This window comes from Miniopterus schreibersii (assembly GCF_964146895.1).
Source record: "Miniopterus schreibersii genome assembly, chromosome: 4".
In the NCBI taxonomy this organism is placed as follows: Eukaryota; Metazoa; Chordata; class Mammalia; order Chiroptera; family Miniopteridae; genus Miniopterus; species Miniopterus schreibersii.
This window is the reverse complement of record NC_138105.1, coordinates 66,207,637-66,227,720: the sequence shown is the minus strand read 5'-3', so window position 1 is coordinate 66,227,720 and position 20,084 is coordinate 66,207,637. Positions and strand designations below refer to the sequence as shown.

The 20,084-nt window shown below is 48.9% G+C and overlaps 1 protein-coding gene and 1 long non-coding RNA gene across 2 annotated transcripts; both read left to right on the top strand.

The window, feature by feature from the left end:
• The first annotated feature begins 181 nt into the window (after positions 1-181).
• LOC308556987 lies at positions 182-2,617 on the top strand. The gene is made up of 2 exons (XR_013998780.1): positions 182-286; positions 2,013-2,617. It is a non-coding gene; the product is annotated as an uncharacterized lncRNA (long non-coding RNA).
• A 5,144-nt stretch (positions 2,618-7,761) lies between these two features.
• Positions 7,762-17,650, top strand: EEF2 (eukaryotic translation elongation factor 2). Its single transcript, XM_081136801.1, has 15 exons — positions 7,762-7,909; positions 8,894-9,108; positions 9,922-10,103; positions 10,188-10,399; positions 10,932-11,110; positions 11,299-11,404; positions 11,939-12,052; positions 12,299-12,437; positions 12,600-12,795; positions 13,521-13,779; positions 14,228-14,335; positions 15,067-15,420; positions 15,748-15,930; positions 16,008-16,140; positions 16,947-17,650. The coding sequence occupies exons 1-15, from the start codon at positions 7,907-7,909 to the stop codon at positions 17,138-17,140; spliced, it is 2,577 nt and encodes an 858-aa protein (XP_080992927.1). The 5' UTR covers positions 7,762-7,906; the 3' UTR covers positions 17,141-17,650.
• The last annotated feature ends 2,434 nt before the right edge of the window (positions 17,651-20,084 follow it).

The window sequence follows — 20,084 nt, the reverse complement described above, 5'->3', positions numbered from 1 at the left end:
GCCAATTAGCACCCGCTCGCCCTTCTCCCCCCTCCCCCTTCCCGCCTCCACTGCTCTCCGTTGCGCACTGCGCAGGCGCGCGGCCGCCGCCCCGGCCTGGGGCCAATCTGGGCGGCCCGACTTCGCCCCCTGTCGTTCCGGCCGCCACGCCCACCCCTGGCGCTGTCTGGCTTCTTAAAGAGGTATGAGTCCAGCACTAGTGGAGCCAGGTAGCTGGGTCTTGTCTGGGGAAGAAAGAAGGAACCGGGCGGCGATCACAATGCAGCCAGGTGCCGGGGCCCCTTAGGTGAGGCTACCGCCTAGTGCATTCCAGGACTCCCGGCGGGCGGCGTCATGGGAGGAGAAGGTTACCCCAGCGCAGTGGCCCCCAGTAAATGCAGTGCGGCGCCTTGCAGCGAGGCGCGGTGCAGCTTTGGCGGGCTGCGAGCCCCGCGCGCTGCACATCCGGGTCCTGGCGTGGCCGAGGGAGCGGGCTTTGCACCCACCGGGTGGAGAAATGCGGGACCTACTCCCCAGTTCTCTGGAGCGCCCGCATCCCTTACCCCCTCGCCCCCTGCTAGTTCCGTCTCCCCACCCACAGTAACCCTTTGGAAGCTGCAGTGACGGGAACCTAGCCACCCTCAAGAGCTCTCTGTGGCTCCCGCAGCGGAACTCAAACTTTCTATGTTCCAGGTGATTCGTTTTTCTCTTTTCAATGAGAAAAAGAATCAGAGAGTATTTAAAGGAGCCAGTGTGGAAAATGGCTGGATAGATTACCTTCCACTCCCAAGGAAATAACAATAATGATGATGATAATATTAGCTAATACTGTCAAAACCTGTTTTAAGCACTTAACGTTATCATTTCACCCTCAAGCCAGCCAACCCCAGTAAATAGGTACTATTATTGGTTCCAATTTACATATGAGAAAACTGAGGTCTTGAGTAGTTAAGTGACTTACCAAGGTCACCTAGGACAGGAGCATAAAAAGATATGCACCTGAATATGCAAACCCAGGGAACAGCTGAAATTGCAGTTCAAGTCTGAAGGCTATCTGCCGGCAGAATTCTTTCTTGCTATAAGAGATCAGTCTTTGTTCTATTGAGGCCTTTAACTGATTACGTGAGGCCCACCCACATTAGAGAGGGCAACCTATTTTAAGAGTCCACCAATTTAAATATCAATATCCAAAAACACCTTTTTAGACACATTCAGTATAATGTGTCTTCTATAAATCCTCACCAGAAGATATGTTTTTATTGATTTTAGAGAGAAGGGAGAGAGAGAGAAACATCAATGTGAGAGAGTAACACTGACTGGTTGCCTCCTGTGCGCACCCAGACCAGGGGAAGAACCCACCACCTTGGTATGTGCCCTGACTGGGAATCAAACACAAAACCTTTTGGTATATGGGATGATGCTCCAACCAACTGAGCCACCTGGCCAGGGCCTGTATAATGTTTGACTAAATATCTGGGCACCATGGCCCAGCCAGGTAGACACATAAAATTAACCAGCACATCAGGTAAGATAGGATTTGTGTGACCCAGGCAAGTGTTGATGGGGTCCTGGACCAGGGTGAGGGGCAGAGGGCAGAGGGGATGGAGAGAAATGGACAGAGTCAAGAGATTTGTTTTAAGTGTACAATCAGGTAAGGATTTTTTATATTACCACATCCTAATTTTAAAGCATTTCTATCACCCCCAAAGGACACACCATCCCCCTTAGCAGTAACTCCCTAATCCCCTCCCCAGCCCTTGGCAACCACGAATCCATTCTCTGTCTCTATGGATTTGCCTATTCTGCACATTTCATGTAAATGGAATCCTGCAACATGCGTCTTACCTCCTGCAATCCTAACTTGACTGAGAAATCTACCCTTAAAGCCCCCAGTCTCCCTCTCAGCTCTGGACTCTGTGTCCAGCTACTCATGCATATGCATGTGGGATCTCACCATGTCTCACACATACACCATGTCCATGCTGAGCTTTCCATCTTCCCCACCAAACCTGCTCTTTTTGCTTTCTCAACAGATGGAAGCTCCATCCTTTGACTTCATCAGGCCAAAATCTTGAAGTCAGCCTGGACTCCTCTCATTCTTGACATTCAACACGTCAGCCAAAACTGTCTGTTCCATCATCCAAATCTATCATAAATCAGCCACTTCTCACCCTCCCATGAGGGCCACCTGGGTCCAGCTCCCATCATCTCCAGAATGGACCAGCACTGTCCCTTCTGCCCTTGCCCCTAGAAATGGCCACCAGAGGGCGTCTATGAGTACGTGAGTCAGGTCCTACCCCTTCTTTAACCATAACCCTACAGGGCTCCCACTTCCCTGGGGCAAAAGCGCAAGTCCTCCCAGAGGCCCACAGGTCCTGCAACACCTGCCCTGTCCCCTCTCTGCCTTTGCTTACTCCCCTACCCTCACTCTGTTGCAGCCACAGAGGCCTCCTTCCTGTTCCTCTAACACTTCAAGCATGGTCCTTCCTACCTCTACCAGGGTAGAGATGCTTGTTCTGTGTATCCAGCACCTCAGTCAATGTCCGGCAGCTGACAGGAGGTGCTTACTAAGTATGTGTTGGATGAATGAATAACATCCACACTCTAAAAAATTAAAGCATACTATTAAAAAATGTAATCACAGATAGGGTTTTTCTTAACCTCGGCATGATGGACACTCAGGGCAGGATCATTCTTGGAGTGTGTGGGGGGACACCATGGGGTATTGAGCAGCATCTCTGGTCTCCACTCACTCCATGCCAGAAGTACTCTCGTTGGGACAATCATAGATTTCCCCAGATACCACCCAGTGTTTCTGGGGGGCAGAATCACTCCCAAGTGTAATCCACTGATGTAGGGCAAGGTTTACAGCAGGATGTATCAGGGGTTCTTCTTATTTGGGTCTCTACTCATACGCTCCCCTATGCATAATGGAAAGTATTATTTAGTGTTTTTGTTAAAAAGTAAAATTCCCCTGCCGGTGTAGCTCAGTGGTTGAGCATTGACCTAGGATCCAGGAGATTGGGGGTTCGATTCCCGGTCAGGGCACATGCCCAGGTTGCAGGCTCAATCTCCATTATGGGGCATGCGGGAGGCAGCCAATCAATGACTCTCATCATCAATGTTTCTATCTCTCTCTCTCTCTCCCTTCCTCTGTCTGAAATCAATAAAGACATTAAAAAAAACCCAAAGCATTAAAAAAAAGTAAAATTCAACTGCCCAGCCAGTGTGGTATAGTGGTTGAGCATTGACCCATGAACCAAGAGATCATTGGTTTGATTCCCCATCAGGGCACATGCCCAGGTTTCAGGCTCTATCCCCAGTAGGGGGCATGGGGGAGGCAGCCAATCGATGTTTCTATATCTCTATCCCTCTCCCTCTCTCTCTAAAATCAATAAAAACATATTCTAGCCCTAGCTGGTTTGGCTCAGTGGTTAGAGTGTTGGCCCGCAGACTGAAGGGTCCTGGGTTCGATTCCATGGGCACATACCTTGGTTGCAGGCTTGATCCCTGGCCCTGGTCAGTATGCAAGCGGGAGGCAACTAATCAATGTGTTCCTTTCACATTGATGTTTCTGTCTCTCCCCCCACCCCTCTCTGAAAAGCAATGGAAAGAATATCCTTGGGTGAGGATTAAAAAAAATTTTTTTTTAAAGTAACATTCAATTGAGCAAATTTGAAGATTTAATTGGCTTTATTAAGTGATTCATGAATCAGGTAGCATCCCATTTAGCAAGTAAAAGGATGCTCCAAGGGTGACGTACAAAATGGAAGACTTTATAGGAAGAAGGGTGGAGCAAGGGATATTGATAAAAGAAAAGGAAGGATTATTTTGGGGTCAGAACATCTTTTCTTTGGGGAAGAGAAGGGGAAGCATTTTTACCATGCAGATTGCCCTTTCTTTCTATGGGGGATGGAGAGGGCCTATGTGACAGACTGCCAGAAAATTCCAGACTGGTTGATTAAAACTACCTTTTTGGAAGAGGTTGAAACTCAATTAGATCAGATATTAAGTCTAGGTTTGGCATCATGGGCATTTAGTGTGAGTGATGCCATTCTGGGCCTGTGGTTTTCTCTTGAACATTTTACATGCTGAATGTGAGGCTCAGAAAAGTTAGGTAATTTGCCCAAGGTCACACAGCCATGAAGGGAGAACTAGAATTCAAACTCAGAATGTCTGGCTTGGGTCAACCAAATCAGAAATACATCTGGGAAATAGTAATGAGGCAGAGCTGCTCCCTGATTAAACCACACCTGCCTTTTTTATTGTGATAAAATATATATAACATTGTGCAAACATCCCTACTATTCATCTCCAGAACTTTCACATCTTTCCAAACTGAAACTCTGTCTCCATTGAAGACTAACTGCCCATTTCTCTTCTTTCAGTCCCTGGCACCCACCATTCTACTTTCTGTCTCTGAATTTGACTCCTCCAGGGACCTCATAAGTGGAATCACACAGTATTTGTCCTGTTGTTATCAGAGAAAAGTGTGGATGGTCTTTCTCTGTTGCTAGTGGGAGTGGGGTTCTTGAGGCACCACTGGAATAAGCATTTCTGGAGGTCCCCACAGGAGGATATGTGGTAGAAAGCTTTATTTGCATGGAGTTACATCCTTGGGTTTCCAAAGTCCCGTTTCCTTTAATCTAGTCCTGGAAAATGTGGAGCTGGTGATTCAGTAGAGCGAAAAGCAAAGCCAATGTCCAAAGTTTCTGTTCCATGGTGGAGCTGGGTCCAGTTTAGTATCAGGCTAGTTGTAGTCCATTAGTCCATTGTGTGTGGGGTCTACATGGCTGTGGGCCATGTGGGTGAATGCAGGAGAGTAGCAGCGTGAGAGTTCCACAGCCAGGAACGCAAGAGGTAAGAGCAAACCAAGAAAGCAAACTCCTTTGTTTAGGAGATGAAGTGTCTTAAATCTTCCCATGCTTGCAGTGCCATGCCTCCTCTGGCCAATGGCCTCTTCCCAGGTATGACTGACAGATACATACCTTTCCTATTGCAACCAGACTTTACTGGGCATGCATCTAAACTGCAGCTTCCTGGCAAAGCTGCACAAATGGCATGCCTATACTATTTGACTTTCCCTTTGCTCCTTTCCAGTTACTTATGACTAGGTTAAATTACAGCAGTATTACTGTGGCTGACTTATTTAATTGAGCATAATGTCAAAGTTTATCTATGTTGTAGTACTTCAGAATTCTCCTTTTCAAGGCTGAATAACATTCCATTGTGTGTAATAACCTGTAACCATAACTTTTTGAGTCACTGGTTTCTGGCTCTTACTAGCTGGGTGGCCTTGAGCAAATCACTTACCTTCTCTGAGCCCCAGTTTGCTCCTGCGTAAAATAACCCCTCCAAAGCCCATGGTTTGGGGAGGGTTAAGTGAGTTAATTGGTTTAAATGGAGGTGGCAGCATCTAATCCAAGCGGCTGCAGTGACTGCCGCTGGTCAGCAGGGGCCGCTATGGCCACTTCTGCGCCCTCCCTGCTCCGCAGGAGGCACATGCGCAGCGGAGTCTCCCTGCAGAGGTCACCCTCCCCCCCCTTCCAGTGGTTCTTCCTCGCTTCCCTCCATCCTCCTGTATTTATTACTGCAGACCCTGAACCAGGCTGTGGCCGCTTTTGCTCTCTGCTGAAGCCCGGCACCTCCTCCCGGCTTTTGCTAAATGTGCATCTGGGGATGGCAGTGGGGAAAGAGGGCCCCAGCCAACATCTGGCTCCTTCTCTGCAGCTGCAGGCCTGAACACCTCTCCATGAATAGTAACTGTGTGTGTGTGTGTGGGGGGGGGGCACTTAAATTTTCCTATTCCCCCTAAACTTTCCTCCGTTTCTGCAACTTACATTAATTAAATTTTCTCAATAAGCAATCAATTCATTTGAGAGCAAATTCTACCTCCTCTTAATGGAAACCTTTGCTTTTCTTCTCTGAAATGCCCCAATTTGCAAGGAAGTGCTGCGAAGAGCCTAATATGGAGCCCAGCACACACAATAGGTGCTCAGTGCATTTAAATATATTTTAAAAATTTAAGATTAAAGAGAAATTTATTGAGAATGGGAAACTGGATACCTGTTGCTGAAAATTAGTCAAATGGTACATGCACTTGCCTTGTAAAATTAATATAAAACGTGTCAGGAACACAGGTATCCGTGTTTAAAGACCCCATATTGAGCCAATAGAATTGACACCTGTTGCCTTCCACTCCCTCTGCTGCTCTGAGCCTCAAAAAATAGTTATTTATTGAGCAACTCCTGCCTCGGTTTCACCCCGGGTTAAATGCAGGATGGTGAGAGCAATCTTTGATTAAACAAAATCAGGGTTGGGACATCACTTTACAAAGCAAAATGTGCAAAGCATTTGCAGAGGGTGGGGAAGTAGGAGGAGTGCGCAGGTTTATTATAGAGTTCAGACCTGAATTTGAGTCTCTTTTTGCTGACGCACGTCTTCCCCTTTTCCCAGCTCTGGAAAAGCACTGCAGCCCCTCTCCTTTTGACAGAATGAATTTAGAGGAAGATTCACCGAAAGGGGTTTATTTGCACTGATGAGAATATCATTCATTGATGTAAGAAATACTGAGCGCCTACTGTGTATAAGGCATGAGCTGGGCTTTTTACAAAGACTAAAGATAACGGAATTGTATGCTTATTCGTTCCCTGGAGCCAAAGATCTAAAATACAACCATTCCTTAGGGTCAGGTTAGGACAAATGCAAAACAGTCTTCTTGCGCCTCCCCCTGGAGAAGAAGTGAAATGGAAAGTAAGGTTGCCCACGAAAGGAAGCACTTAGCCCTGTGCCTGAGACTTGGTAAACCAGCCCCTGAATTAAATGTCTTATTAACAGCAATGCTAGCTAATTAAAATAGCTGTGACGTGTACCGAGAACTGAGTCAGGCATGGTGTCTATCCCTTTATGTGTTTTCAGTTAGTTTTACTCTCCCCAAACAATGAGGGAGTACTGCTTACTGTACCCCCATTGTGCAGATGAGGAAACTCAGACATGGAGAAATCTGAGTAACTAGTGTAAGAACACAGAAAATGGTGGAACTAGTAAGGTGTTCTGTTCAATGATATATCCACCTATAGAATAGGTATATGTGCACCAATAGCAATGCCTGGTACATAGTGGACACTTAATCTGTTTTTGTGGAAATGGGTGATGAATGAGCACCTGCTTTTAAAAAATTTTTTCATTTGAAATAATTATAAACAGGTAGTTTCAAAAACAGTACAGAGAGGTCCCAAGTACTCTTTCCCCAACTTCTCCCAGTGGTATCATTTTACATAATATCAAAACTAGAAAATTGACTGTGGTACAATCCACGTTGTAATGTGCTTTTTAAAAATTCTAAGTTTTTATTGATTGATTTTAGAGAGAGAGAGGAAGGGAGAGAGAAGCATCAACTTCTTGTTCCACTTATTTATGCACTCATTGGTTGCTTCTAGTATGTGCCCTGACCAGAGATGGAACCCACAACCTTGGTATAAAGGGAGGATGCTCTAACCAACTGAACTACCAGGCCAGGGCTGTAGTGTACTTTTTAATGTGCTTGGCATTTTGCAAATTATGATTAATATACTCAACTAAAACAGCACCCTTTGCTTTCTTTATGAACCTGAGTATTGCATCTCAGAGGCGTGCATCCAGGTAGGAGGCCGACCCTGACCCGGGGAAATCCTGGTGCAGAACGCAGATGCAGTGTCCCAAAGCAGCTCCACCGGCGCCTAAAGGGTTAACTGGGAGAGCTTGCCCACACGCCTGCGCACGACGTCGCCCCGCCCCCGCAGCGCAGTCAGATGATCAGCCCAACCGGCGTTGGCCTATATAAAGTCGGGTGTTGACGTCAGCGTTCTCTTCCGCCCTCGTCGCCGCATCTTCGGCGCGGTTCCTTTCGCTCGGATCTGCCTGGGAGAATCCACCGCCATCCACCACCATGGTAAGCGGTGCTTTCCGACTGGTGTCCTGGAATGGTGGTGGGGCCTCTGTGGAGCCGACGCTGCGGGGCCTGGAGTGCTTGGGCCGCTTGGGCAGGAGAAATGGCGGTGGCCGGGCTGGCGGGCCTGGGGCCGCCATGTCTGCGCCGTGTAGCTCTCCGAGCCCTTTCTCCGCTTCCGGGGGCGCCGCCGCCTCGCGGGACTCGGGGCCCGGCTGGAGCTGGGGCGGAGGCGGGGTTGGGGGTTATGATGATGTGGCAGACGCTGTAATGGCGGGCGGCGCCAAGGCAGTGGGGAGAGAGAGAGCCGCCTTATGTAACCCACCGGCCAGGAGGCCGAGTTCGACTTTCTGTCGGGAGCAGGGAAACGGCAAAACGAGGAAAGCCAGACCCAAAAAGCTTTTTCCTAACGTTGTCCTGGCTTACTGTTTTTGTATCGCTCAATTGTGAAAAGCCGACTCTGGAGCCACGAGGTGGAGGCTTGCAGTGCTCAAGCTTCCCATAAGACCGGGGTGGCATATTTAGGAATCTCCAGGGGTGGTTGGCCCTGTCCTACCCCCAGGTGGAAGGGTGACCTTGGATTTTAAAGAGGTTATTTGGATAAAGCATGCGTTATCCCAGTGGCAACAGGGAGAGGGTTTGGGAGGAGCTTTATACTGTCTTCCATGTTTTTTTAACTGGGCACATACGTACTCCACCTACGGGGAATTTGTTGTCATTCTCGGACACTTACTCCCAGCCCCAGATTCTGGATTGTCACTTCTAAATGACAACTAGAAGTCTGGGTTTTCACTGATGGGGCACGTGGCATTTTTGAAAAGGGTATCCACAGAGACTGGGGAGTTTGGGTGGGAGTTGGGGTTGCCCCAGGATCAGACCACTCCTGGCCGTTGTGCTGGCAGTATATCGATTGAAGTCTTGGTGCCAAGCCTGGTTCCTGGAGTCCTGGTCCCTTCTGAGTCTCCTCCTCCCCCACCCCCTGCCCAGGTGAACTTCACAGTAGATCAGATCCGGGCCATCATGGACAAGAAGGCCAATATACGGAACATGTCTGTGATCGCCCACGTGGACCATGGCAAGTCCACGCTGACTGACTCCCTGGTGTGTAAGGCCGGTATCATCGCCTCTGCCCGAGCTGGGGAGACTCGCTTCACTGACACCCGGAAGGATGAGCAGGAGCGTTGCATCACCATCAAGTCAACGTGAGCAAGCTCTGGTGCTCTTTGGACTGGGAAGGGGAGCCTGGTGTGGAGACAGACCAAAGACAGTCACTTTCCTGAGAGGCTTCTGGGGAAGGAGTCTGGATTTTTGAATTGTGAGAGAGAATGAGATTTAATCTAATGAGATAGGGACTTGGAGAGGAAGGGGGACCTTAACCCAGTGATTCCCCATTCCAGGGGGGAAGGACCTTTTGGCAATGTCTGGGAGTGCCCCCTCCAATGACATATTCCTAATCCCAGATGTCAATGGGGTGAGAACCCAAAGCAAAGTGACTGAAATTGCTGTTTATTTTCAGTTGAGAATTTGTGAGATTCTCTGCTCATCTGCTCTGAGACTCATTTCAGCTGGGGCTAGAGGGGGCAGAGGGAAGGGTGAAAGGTAGTCTAGATTTCTGGTCTTGCCTGGTCATGTTGTTGCTACTTGGAATCAGGTGTGTTGAGCTTGGGAGGAACCAGATTGGGGACTGGACAGGTGAGCTCTGAGGAAGCTGGCCATTGTAGCTGCTATTAGGGAGATGGGCAGAGGGTCCTCGGTGGAATGGCTTGTATGGGAAATCTGAAGTCTGTCTGTCTCTAGGGATGAGTAATGCAGTGGGAGGAGATGGTGCAGTGTCCACTCTGGGCTGTTGGTATGATTACCACATACTGCCTTGTGTAGGGATTACAGGCATTTATCCTGACTCCCCTTGGGCAGGAATCCTAGGTTGACCCCAGCGGTTTTCAGGAGGACAGTGCAGAACTGGAGAATGGGACAGATGTACCTTCCATTCAGCCAACTTGTCCCAATCTCCTTAGGGCCATCTCCCTCTTCTACGAGCTCTCAGAGAATGATTTGAACTTCATCAAGCAGAGCAAGGATGGTTCCGGTTTCCTTATCAATCTCATTGATTCCCCTGGGCACGTCGACTTTTCCTCGGAGGTGACAGCTGCCCTCCGTGTCACCGATGGTGCCTTGGTGGTAGTGGACTGTGTATCTGGTAAGCAGCAGGTTTCCTCTACCCTGGCTTGGGATCTGGGGGTGTCCACTCTCTGGCTGATAAAAAACCTCTCTCTGCCCCCAGGCGTGTGTGTGCAGACGGAGACAGTGCTGAGGCAGGCCATCGCAGAGCGCATCAAGCCTGTGCTGATGATGAACAAGATGGACCGGGCTCTGCTTGAGCTGCAGCTGGAGCCTGAGGAGCTCTATCAGACTTTTCAGCGCATTGTGGAGAATGTCAATGTCATCATATCCACCTATGGAGAGGGCGAGAGTGGCCCCATGGGCAACATCATGGTAGGTTCCCTGCCAGCTGAAGTCAGGGTCCCTAGATAAGTTCCTGTCTACCCCATTGCATTCCCCCCATCCTTCCCACTGGGTGGACTGTGTTCTTCCCATAGACTAGAAGGGCTGTGACTTCCCTCCCTGGGGGCTGCCCTTGGGGAACCACAAGTTGGTCCCCTGGGTCTTCTTGGATGACCTGAAAGTAGATTTTCTAGGAATGTTGGGGTGACAAAGAAGGGGGCTGGAATGTTTTTGGTACTGACTTCATCTAGCACTTGATTTTATGGGGAGGCTGTGGGGTTGAGGGTACCCTACCTGCTGAAACAGGCTCAGTGGGTAGTGCCCTTAGGGTTACTGCTCACTCTTCCTTGCTGGTGGAGGGGATGGAGGCAGAGGTGGGCATCCTATACATGATGACTAAAATTTCTTCACTTTGACCTGATGGCAATTGATGAAATCTGATGTCTGAAGCCCACAGCACCCAGGGACTTTGTACCTGGGGTTTTTGTCTGTCCCCATTTACAACTTTTTCTTGTTCTCTCAGATTGACCCTGTCCTTGGGACTGTTGGCTTCGGGTCTGGTCTTCATGGTTGGGCCTTCACCCTGAAGCAGTTTGCAGAGATGTATGTGGCAAAATTTGCCGCCAAGGGTGAGGGCCAGCTGGGGCCTGCTGAGCGGGCCAAGAAAGTAGAGGACATGATGAAGAAGCTGTGGGGTGACCGGTGAGTGCTGTAGGGGAGAAGCAGGGCGTTTTGTAACCTGCGAGGTGGGCAGGGACTTGGAGGTGATGATGTGGCTTAGGACCATCAAATGTCCACCTATGGGGTCATTCTGCCCAACCTTGATATTACGGCCGATCCGGGTGTCCCTGGATCCCCCTAGCCTGATTGGGTTGGGCCTTCTCCACCAGGTACTTTGATCCAGCCAACGGTAAATTCAGCAAGTCTGCCACCAGCCCTGATGGCAAGAAGCTGCCACGAACATTCTGCCAGCTTATTCTGGATCCCATCTTCAAGGTGAGTTGCTGCATGTGCTTGATGGATGTGCATCCCCTGGGCTGCCCTTGGGCCCTGTGGCTCCTGGAAGACCCATTACCTAACCCACTGTGGCAAGATACAGTGGGGCTGGGCAAGGCCAGGTTCAAGGTGGCTGCTAGAAGAAGGGTAAGACAGCAGCACAGTGAGGGTGAAGTCCCAGGGCTCGACCCTGACAACTAGATAGGCAGGGGCACACAACAAGGGTGATTGTCATCCCTAGTTGGGGTTAGGTGTGCTGAGACAGGAAGGTCTGGGCTTTGCTTTTCTAGCCATTGAGGTTGTAAATACTTGTGAGTTAGTGTTCATGGTCGGTAAGTCAAAATAGACTTTTTTCAACTTACTGGGAGGTGTCCCCAAGACTTGCTTAGTTGGGGTCAAGTCCTTTGTGGTAAGGTGAGAATTTTTGTAGTCTTCCGTCTGCTCTTTGCATGGCCTTAGGCTTCTCAGTAGGAAGCAGCTGCAGCCCTCCCAGTATGTTCCCAGCTCACTTTGCGCCCCTCACCCCCCCTTTAGGTATTTGACGCTATCATGAATTTCAAGAAGGAGGAAACGGCAAAATTGATTGAAAAATTGGACATCAAGTTGGATAGTGAAGATAAGGACAAAGAAGGCAAACCACTTCTGAAGGTGAGCATGAGGGGCTATCCCAAGAGTCCCCATCAGGGCTCCCTGCCAGTGGTGGGCTTTGGCTCCGCTATTAGAAGCAGTCCCAGCCGCAGCATGGTTGCCAGCAAGGTGGACAGAAGATCTCAGGTGTTTGCACAGCCGTTCTAGAAGGGACCACACATCTGAGTCACCTTGAGCATGTGATGCTGAAGGTCAGGGGTTTTCCTCAGACTTCCCTCTCCTGATCCCCATGTTTCCTTCCTGTAGGCTGTGATGCGTCGCTGGTTGCCTGCCGGTGATGCCCTGCTGCAGATGATCACCATACATTTGCCCTCCCCGGTGACAGCCCAGAAGTACCGCTGTGAGCTCCTGTATGAGGGGCCCCCCGATGATGAGGCAGCCATGGGTATGTGGGGTTCTCCTGAATGCTGGGCGGGGTCCCCCAGAGCAGCCATTGGCTGTGTGGTTAGAAGGCTGTTCATTGCCAAGCTTAAGGGTCTCAGGATTTTGGAAGGCTGAGCTCCAAGGGAATCATGCTTCTTTGGTGGGTTCTTTTCTTACTCCTCAGGCATTAAAAGCTGTGATCCCAAAGGACCCCTTATGATGTATATTTCCAAAATGGTGCCGACCTCCGACAAAGGCCGGTTCTATGCCTTCGGCCGGGTCTTCTCAGGGCTGGTGTCCACCGGCCTGAAGGTCAGGATCATGGGGCCTAACTACACACCAGGGAAGAAGGAGGACCTGTATCTGAAGCCGATCCAGAGGTGAAGTGCTTGGCCTAGTCACTTGTGACCCAAGGCTGGTCCCAGCCCACCCTCCCCTGCTCCAAGCTGCAGGAGGAGTAGGCATTCAGGAGGGTTACATGAAGTGCTATCAGCATGTAGTGCTGAGCCCGCTGGCCACCTCCCTTTGTCCTCAACCTGGAGAGGCTTGCCTGGATGAGGTACACTAGGAAGCAGGGGCCTAGGGCCCCCCTTAATACTCAGGGAAGAATCCTAGTTGAGTTGAATGCAGATGTTCCTGATTTCCCAGCAGTGGCAACACAAGTTATTGTCATCTACCCAGAGAGCAGGTGCTGACCCCAGAAATGTCAGTCTTACGTCAGTCCCCATCCCTAGCCCTATTTCAGGCATTGATAGTGGGAAGACAGATCTTGCATCCCCTCTAGCTCCTCAGGGCCTGACTATACAGGTACTGGTGGTTGCCCACACCACACTGCTTTTTCTCAGCCCTGGGTCAGATGTGTGGAACCCTGTATGGGGCATGTAGGAATGGCAGGTGGCACTCTGTTTTGGTATTCAGGAGCCAGGACTTTGAGAACAGTCACCTGTGCTGCTGTGTAGAGGTTTGATGCCCTGGGGTGTTGGCACCACCACTCAGTGCAGGAGGGGTGGCCATAGGCTCTAGGAGGAAGGAAACTTGTCTTCCAGCCATTCAGGAACCTGGCACCACAGTGGTTTTGCATTGATGCCCTTTGTGTCTCCCCCAGAACAATCTTGATGATGGGCCGTTATGTGGAGCCCATCGAGGACGTGCCTTGTGGGAACATTGTGGGCTTGGTGGGTGTGGACCAGTTCCTGGTGAAAACAGGCACCATCACCACCTTCGAGCATGCCCACAACATGCGGGTGATGAAGTTCAGCGTGAGCCCTGTCGTCAGAGTCGCTGTGGAGGCCAAAAACCCAGCTGACCTGCCCAAGCTGGTGGAGGGCTTAAAGCGGCTGGCCAAGTCAGACCCCATGGTGCAGGTGGGCAGGCACCCTGGCAGGAGGCACCACCACCTGCAGAGTTATTTGTTGGTGGCTGAGCTGGAAAGACTGGGTGGTTTCTCATATAAATAGGAATTTCCAATTGGAACTGTTTGGAAATTCAGGTGTGTGTGAAACGCACTCCTTCCCTGACAGCCACTGCCCATTTCAATGGCAGGTTACTGTCTTGGAACCCAGGCCTTCGGTCTCTACTGGTTGACTATATAGACTGTGGGTCTTTTTTTTTAGGTGGTTAATGCTGAGAAACAGCAAAAAAGCCTCACAGAACCCCTTGTTCCCATGGGCCCTGACAACTTCCCCAAAAACCTCCAGCTAGACTGGATGCTTGGAGCCTGCTATTCTCTGCCCCCAATCCCCTGGGTTTTCCAAGTAGTTCTCTGGGTTTGATGCCCAGGGGCTAATGTTTAATGAAAGGGGCCCCTTTCAGTGCATCATTGAGGAGTCGGGGGAGCACATCATTGCTGGGGCTGGTGAACTGCACCTGGAGATCTGCCTGAAGGACCTGGAAGAGGACCACGCCTGCATTCCCATCAAGGTGAAGCATGCTGTCCCCAGTAGGGGTGGGGTGGGTGGCATGTAGAGATGGTGGGGCCCATGTCCAGGCTGAGCTCAGGATTCCCTCTTCCCTCTCCACCTATGCGTGCCAAATAGGTGACTTCACTGTGTGAAACCAGCAGTTCACCCATCCTCAACAGCTTTGAGGTTGAAGTGTGAGGAGTCTGCTTTCCAAAATCTCTAAACAAGCTTCTAAAAGAGCTCAGACATTTAGCAAACAGTCTTGGGCCCAGTTGCTGACCCTCTGGTTTTCATTCTCTACTTTTTCACAGAACTGAGCTCAGATCTGTGTTCATTCTTAAATTCAATTTTGGCCTTCATGTGTTTTTCACGTTAAGCCTCTTAAGTTTTTAATTTCTCTCATAGAAATATAAACCTATTTTTTTCAGTTCACTGCTTTTTATCTTTTTTTCCACGTGTCAAAATAGGATCAGGCCAGTGCCTACTTTTTCCAAGTAATACTGCATAGAATTTCACAAGATAAAGTAATCTTGAGCTAGTCCTACCGACAGTGGGTAGCCCCCCTACAAGGGAAGACATGCACACTTTTGTATTTATGTAGAAGTGAGATGTGCTTGGCTCTGCTACTAAATCAAACGAGTAGTTATGATTTTTGAGCCCACTGCCAGTCTTTCCTGAGTCTCATTAGGAGACCCCATTTCTGGGCAGTCACTACCTCCTGCAGGCCTGACTCTCATGCTCTTTTTGCAGAAATCCGACCCTGTTGTTTCCTATCGTGAAACAGTCAGTGAGGAGTCAAATGTGCTCTGCCTGTCCAAGTCTCCAAATAAGCACAACCGACTGTACATGAAGGCTCGGCCCTTCCCTGATGGCCTGGCCGAGGACATCGACAAGGGTGAGGTGTCTGCCCGCCAGGAGCTCAAACAGCGGGCCCGATACCTGGCTGAGAAGTACGAGTGGGATGTGGCTGAGGCCCGTAAGATCTGGTGCTTCGGGCCTGATGGCACTGGGCCCAATATCCTCACCGACATCACCAAGGGTGTGCAGTATCTCAACGAGATCAAGGACAGCGTAGTGGCCGGCTTCCAGTGGGCCACAAAGGAGGTGAGGGGCCATTTGGCCATCCAGCTGATAAGTCATTAACATTAGTGTCCGTCCATGGAACTTTTGGCATAGGCCCAGTCACACCCTGCAGACCTGTGGCAGCGGGAATCCTCGGAGTTATCTGTTTTCATTTCTGTGTTAGTGGAGAGGGGCCAGTGGTCCTGCTTCCTGGGAAGGGTACCCTAGGGAGGTTGAGTAAGGCAGCAGGTGCTAGATCCCTGTGGTCAGGCTGGCACAGACAGAGCTGTGTGACTTGACCTTTTCCTCTCAGGGAAGGCTGCAGTAGAGGCAAGAGCTTGATGGTGGGTTTGGCCCTTTTCTCTGCAGGGGGCACTGTGTGAGGAGAACATGCGGGGTGTACGCTTTGATGTCCACGATGTAACACTGCATGCTGACGCTATCCATCGCGGGGGTGGCCAGATCATCCCCACGGCCCGGCGTTGCCTCTATGCCAGTGTGCTGACTGCCCAGCCCCGGCTCATGGAACCCATCTACCTTGTGGAAATCCAGGTAGGGAGTCGTGGTGGTCTTGCTGCTACTGGTCCCCATCCCACCCAGCAGCTGCTAATAGTCTTATTACCTGACAGTGTCCAGAGCAAGTGGTTGGTGGTATCTACGGTGTCCTGAACAGGAAGCGGGGCCATGTCTTTGAGGAATCCCAGGTGGCTGGCACCCCCATGTTTGTTGTGAAGGCCTACCTGCCCGTCAATGAGTCCTTTGGTAAGTGCCTGCTGGGGTGGCTCACAGATGCCCACAGTCCACTAGACCTGCAGCCAACCTGATCTAGGACGGACCCAGTTCTTGTTCCTTGTGGAAGGCCCAGAGTGAGTCTAATGGGAGCCACAGATGTAATCTGCAAATTGCTCCCCTCTCCCCTGTCCATTTAGGGGGTGAGAGCAGCATGGTTGTATAGGAGGAGGTGGCTCACTTGTGGACCTCTGAATTGCTGAATTTGGGGGGGAAGTAGGCTCTCAGGTGTGTGACCTTTTTTTAAAAAACTTGTTGCTGTTTTTTAATTCTTATTAAAGGATATTTTTTTCCATTGCTTTTTTGTAAGAGTGTAAGAGGTGGAGAGAGAAGAGACATAGATGTCAGAGAGAGACATTGATTGGTTGCCTCCCACATGCACCCCAACCAGGGCTGGGGATTGAGCTTGCAACTGAGGTATGTTGCTGTTGGCCAGAATTGAACCCGGGACCAGTCAGTCCATGGGCCGATGCTGTAACCACAGCTAAATCAGCTAGGGCAATTGGTGTGATCTTAAGATCGAGGCTGGCAGAGGAGTTATCTCAGGCTTATCTTGAGGGTGAGCAGATGGAGATTCAGGTGGGCCAGCATTGCCTCACTTGTTCAGTAGTGGTCTCTGAGCCTGAGGTTAGGAGCAGGGTTAGGGACTTAATGTCTGATCCGACCTGGGTTGTCTAAGCTCTGATCTCTGGGGGGTGTGTGTGTGTTCCACATCTGGGGCTTGGATAAGGTACCAAGTCTGGGCTGCCCGGTGAACCCTATACCTGCTCTTCCTCCAGGCTTCACTGCCGACCTGAGATCCAACACAGGCGGCCAGGCCTTCCCGCAGTGCGTGTTTGACCACTGGCAGATCCTGCCCGGAGATCCCTTCGACAACACTAGCCGCCCCAGCCAGGTGGTGGCCGAGACACGCAAGCGCAAAGGCCTGAAGGAAGGCATCCCAGCCCTGGACAACTTCCTGGACAAATTGTAGGTTGCCCTTCCTGCAGCCTGCCACCCAGGTGCCGCCCCCTCACTGGCTCTGATCAACCACAACAAGCCCTCATTCTCCACAACATCTTGAGACTGTCCAGACACAGTGCTGCTTGCCTGGCAGGTTCTGGGGCCACTCTGTGCCATCGCTCAACATGAACACTTGATGCTGTTTCTTTCGATATTTATTTCAAGATTTCAGAGGCAACAGAAATGCCCTGGCTGCAGGGACTTATTTGGCTGGTGGGGGAGGTGAGATGGAACATCCAACACTTCTTTCCATTTCTGAGGGAAACTCAGATGTCCAAAAAAAAAAGAATTAAATGCATTAAGAGGTTTATTTGGGTAAATGGCCTATAGTGGATTTTCCCCCAGAAAGGGGGAAGGAACAAGCAGGTAGACATTTCTGTTGGGACAGAAGCTAGAAGGCAGGAAATCTTGTGCAATGTCACCATGAGCACCTCAAGCTGTATTAGTGCCATTGGAATAATAAATTTGATTATGGTGGTGACTGTGTTTGTCTATTGACTTCCTCCTTAGTCCACTCAGGCTCGAATGGGCTTTCTTATGCCAGTACACATGGTCGTGACTGATACAAAAAGTTCAGTGTGACCTCAAAGTGTCAGTTCAAATATAAGACTATTAGGGCTATCTAAGGGGAATTACTGTGATGGTGGACCAGTCTTTACTGTGCAGAGGGGCAGCCACTGGCCCCACGTGGCTAGAAAGCAGTTGAAATGGGATCAGTGCTGCCAAGGAACTAATTTTAAAGATTTTTAAAATTGATTTTTAGATAGCAAGGGCCAGAGAAACATGGATCTGCTGCCTCCTGCACACTCTCTGTAGTGGGGGGGGGGTGTGTTGATCACCCCCCTCTCCATGTGCCCTGACCAATCCAATAACCTTTTGGTACATGACAAGACCCAACCAACAGCCACACCTGCCAGGGGAAGGAACTATAGTTTTTAAAATTTCACTTTACATTTTTTTTCGATGGTGCTGGGCCTTCTGTGTGGGTTAGTGCAGACATGGACTTGTCCCTGGCTGGTCCAATGAGGGAAAGCCACAGATAACCACACTTCCCACACAAGTTCTCTTGCCCAACTATACTGGACCCCAGGGATCCTCAAAAAGTCCCACCAGATCATTTGTGTTGAGAGTTTTTCGCCATCATCTCAACCATTGCTTGACAGTATAAAATACACTTATTTTTTAATTCATACCTACAAAAAGATGTTAGATAACTACTGTGTGTCAAACCTCAGAAACATTGGTATGTTACAGTTAACTAGGCAGTTTATTTGGTTTTTCCACTAATGTCCTTTTCTGTTTCAAGATCCAATCTAGGATACCACATTACATTTCATTTTGCACATTTAAAAAAAGTGTCGATTTCAGAGAAAGGAAGGGAAACATCAAACGAGAGTCATTGATCAGCTGCCTCTTGCACGCCCCCTGCTGGGGATCGAGTCTGCAACCCGGGTGTGTGCCCTGACTGGGAATCAAATGGATCTCCTGGATCATAGGTTGGTGCTCAATTGCTGAGCCACACTGGCTGGGGCCATTTTGCACATTTTTAGTACCTGGTAATTTTGCCAGGGATATGACTATAAATTGAGAGAAGTTTGAACTGCATTTGGTTTAACTTCAAGAACTTTTAACCAATTCTAAATTAACTGATGACAGTGCTACTTATAGATGGCTTGCTAATACAGCCCCTTCATATTGATGTGTTTTTAGCTTATATGATGTGTCATATAGCTGTGACATTCACAGTCATTTAATTTATAGGGACTGATGCCTGATAACTTCATTATATCTTGTGTAATGACACCAAAGCATTGGTCTGTTACAAATGTTTGTGTGTATTGCTCTATATTTGTTTTTATTCGTGTTATTTTTTGTGTTTGCTGTAAGCCAGCAGTTCTCAACTTTTTTTGGGTGTCAGGACCCCTGTATACAAAAGCATTGAGGACCTCAAAGAGCTTTTGTTAAAATGGGTATATCTACTGACATTTACCATATTTAGAAATTAAAAATGAGAAACTTAAAAATAGTAATTGATTTTAAAATGATAAGCCCACTACATGTTTGGGGGGGGTGTGGCTATTTTCCAAACAATATAGTGAGGGTAACATCATTCTACATTTTTACAAGTCTTTGAAATCTATGGCTTAAGGTAGAAGACAGCTGGAGTCTTACCTCCTTCTGTATTAAACCTGTTTCTATACATCGTTTTGGTTGAATTATAAGGAGATAACCTAGCCTCAGTCATCCCATACTTGAAAAAACGAGCATTTTAATACTTTTTTCAGATAATTGTGGATACTCTTTGTGACACCAAAGCTCAACAAGTAGTAGTTTCTTAAAGATAATTTCCATTGTCGTATCTGGAACCATATTAATGAGCTTTTCATACTGTTACATTAAAATATAATTGTCTTGCCCGGCTCAGTGGTTGAACGTCAACCTAGGATCAAAGCAATTGGGGTTCAATTCCTGGTCAGGGCACATGACCGGATTGTGGGCTCGATTCCCGGTCGGGGGCGTGCAGGAGGCAGCCAATCAATGACTCACCATTGATGTTCCTCCCTCCCTCCCTCTCCTGTCTCTGAAATCAATAAAGATATATTAAAAAAAAAAAATCTAATTGTCTTACAGCGTTGACTGGAAACTGGTCAACCAAGTTTGCAGCTCTTTGAAATGACACATTAAACACTTGAAAAACCACATTTGGTAATTTCATCAGGAGAGTGTTGAAAGTATCAGGAAACTCAAAGTATGTTTGAGCTTTTGAAATTTTTAATTTTTCACTTGAAAGCTCAAATTTTGCCATTGGCAACTGATACTGTCAATTGTTATCCCTGAAGTGACAGGCTCAATTTGTTCATATTTTGAGAAAATGCCTGCCAAATACGTAAGTCGGAATTACTACAATTTGTCAG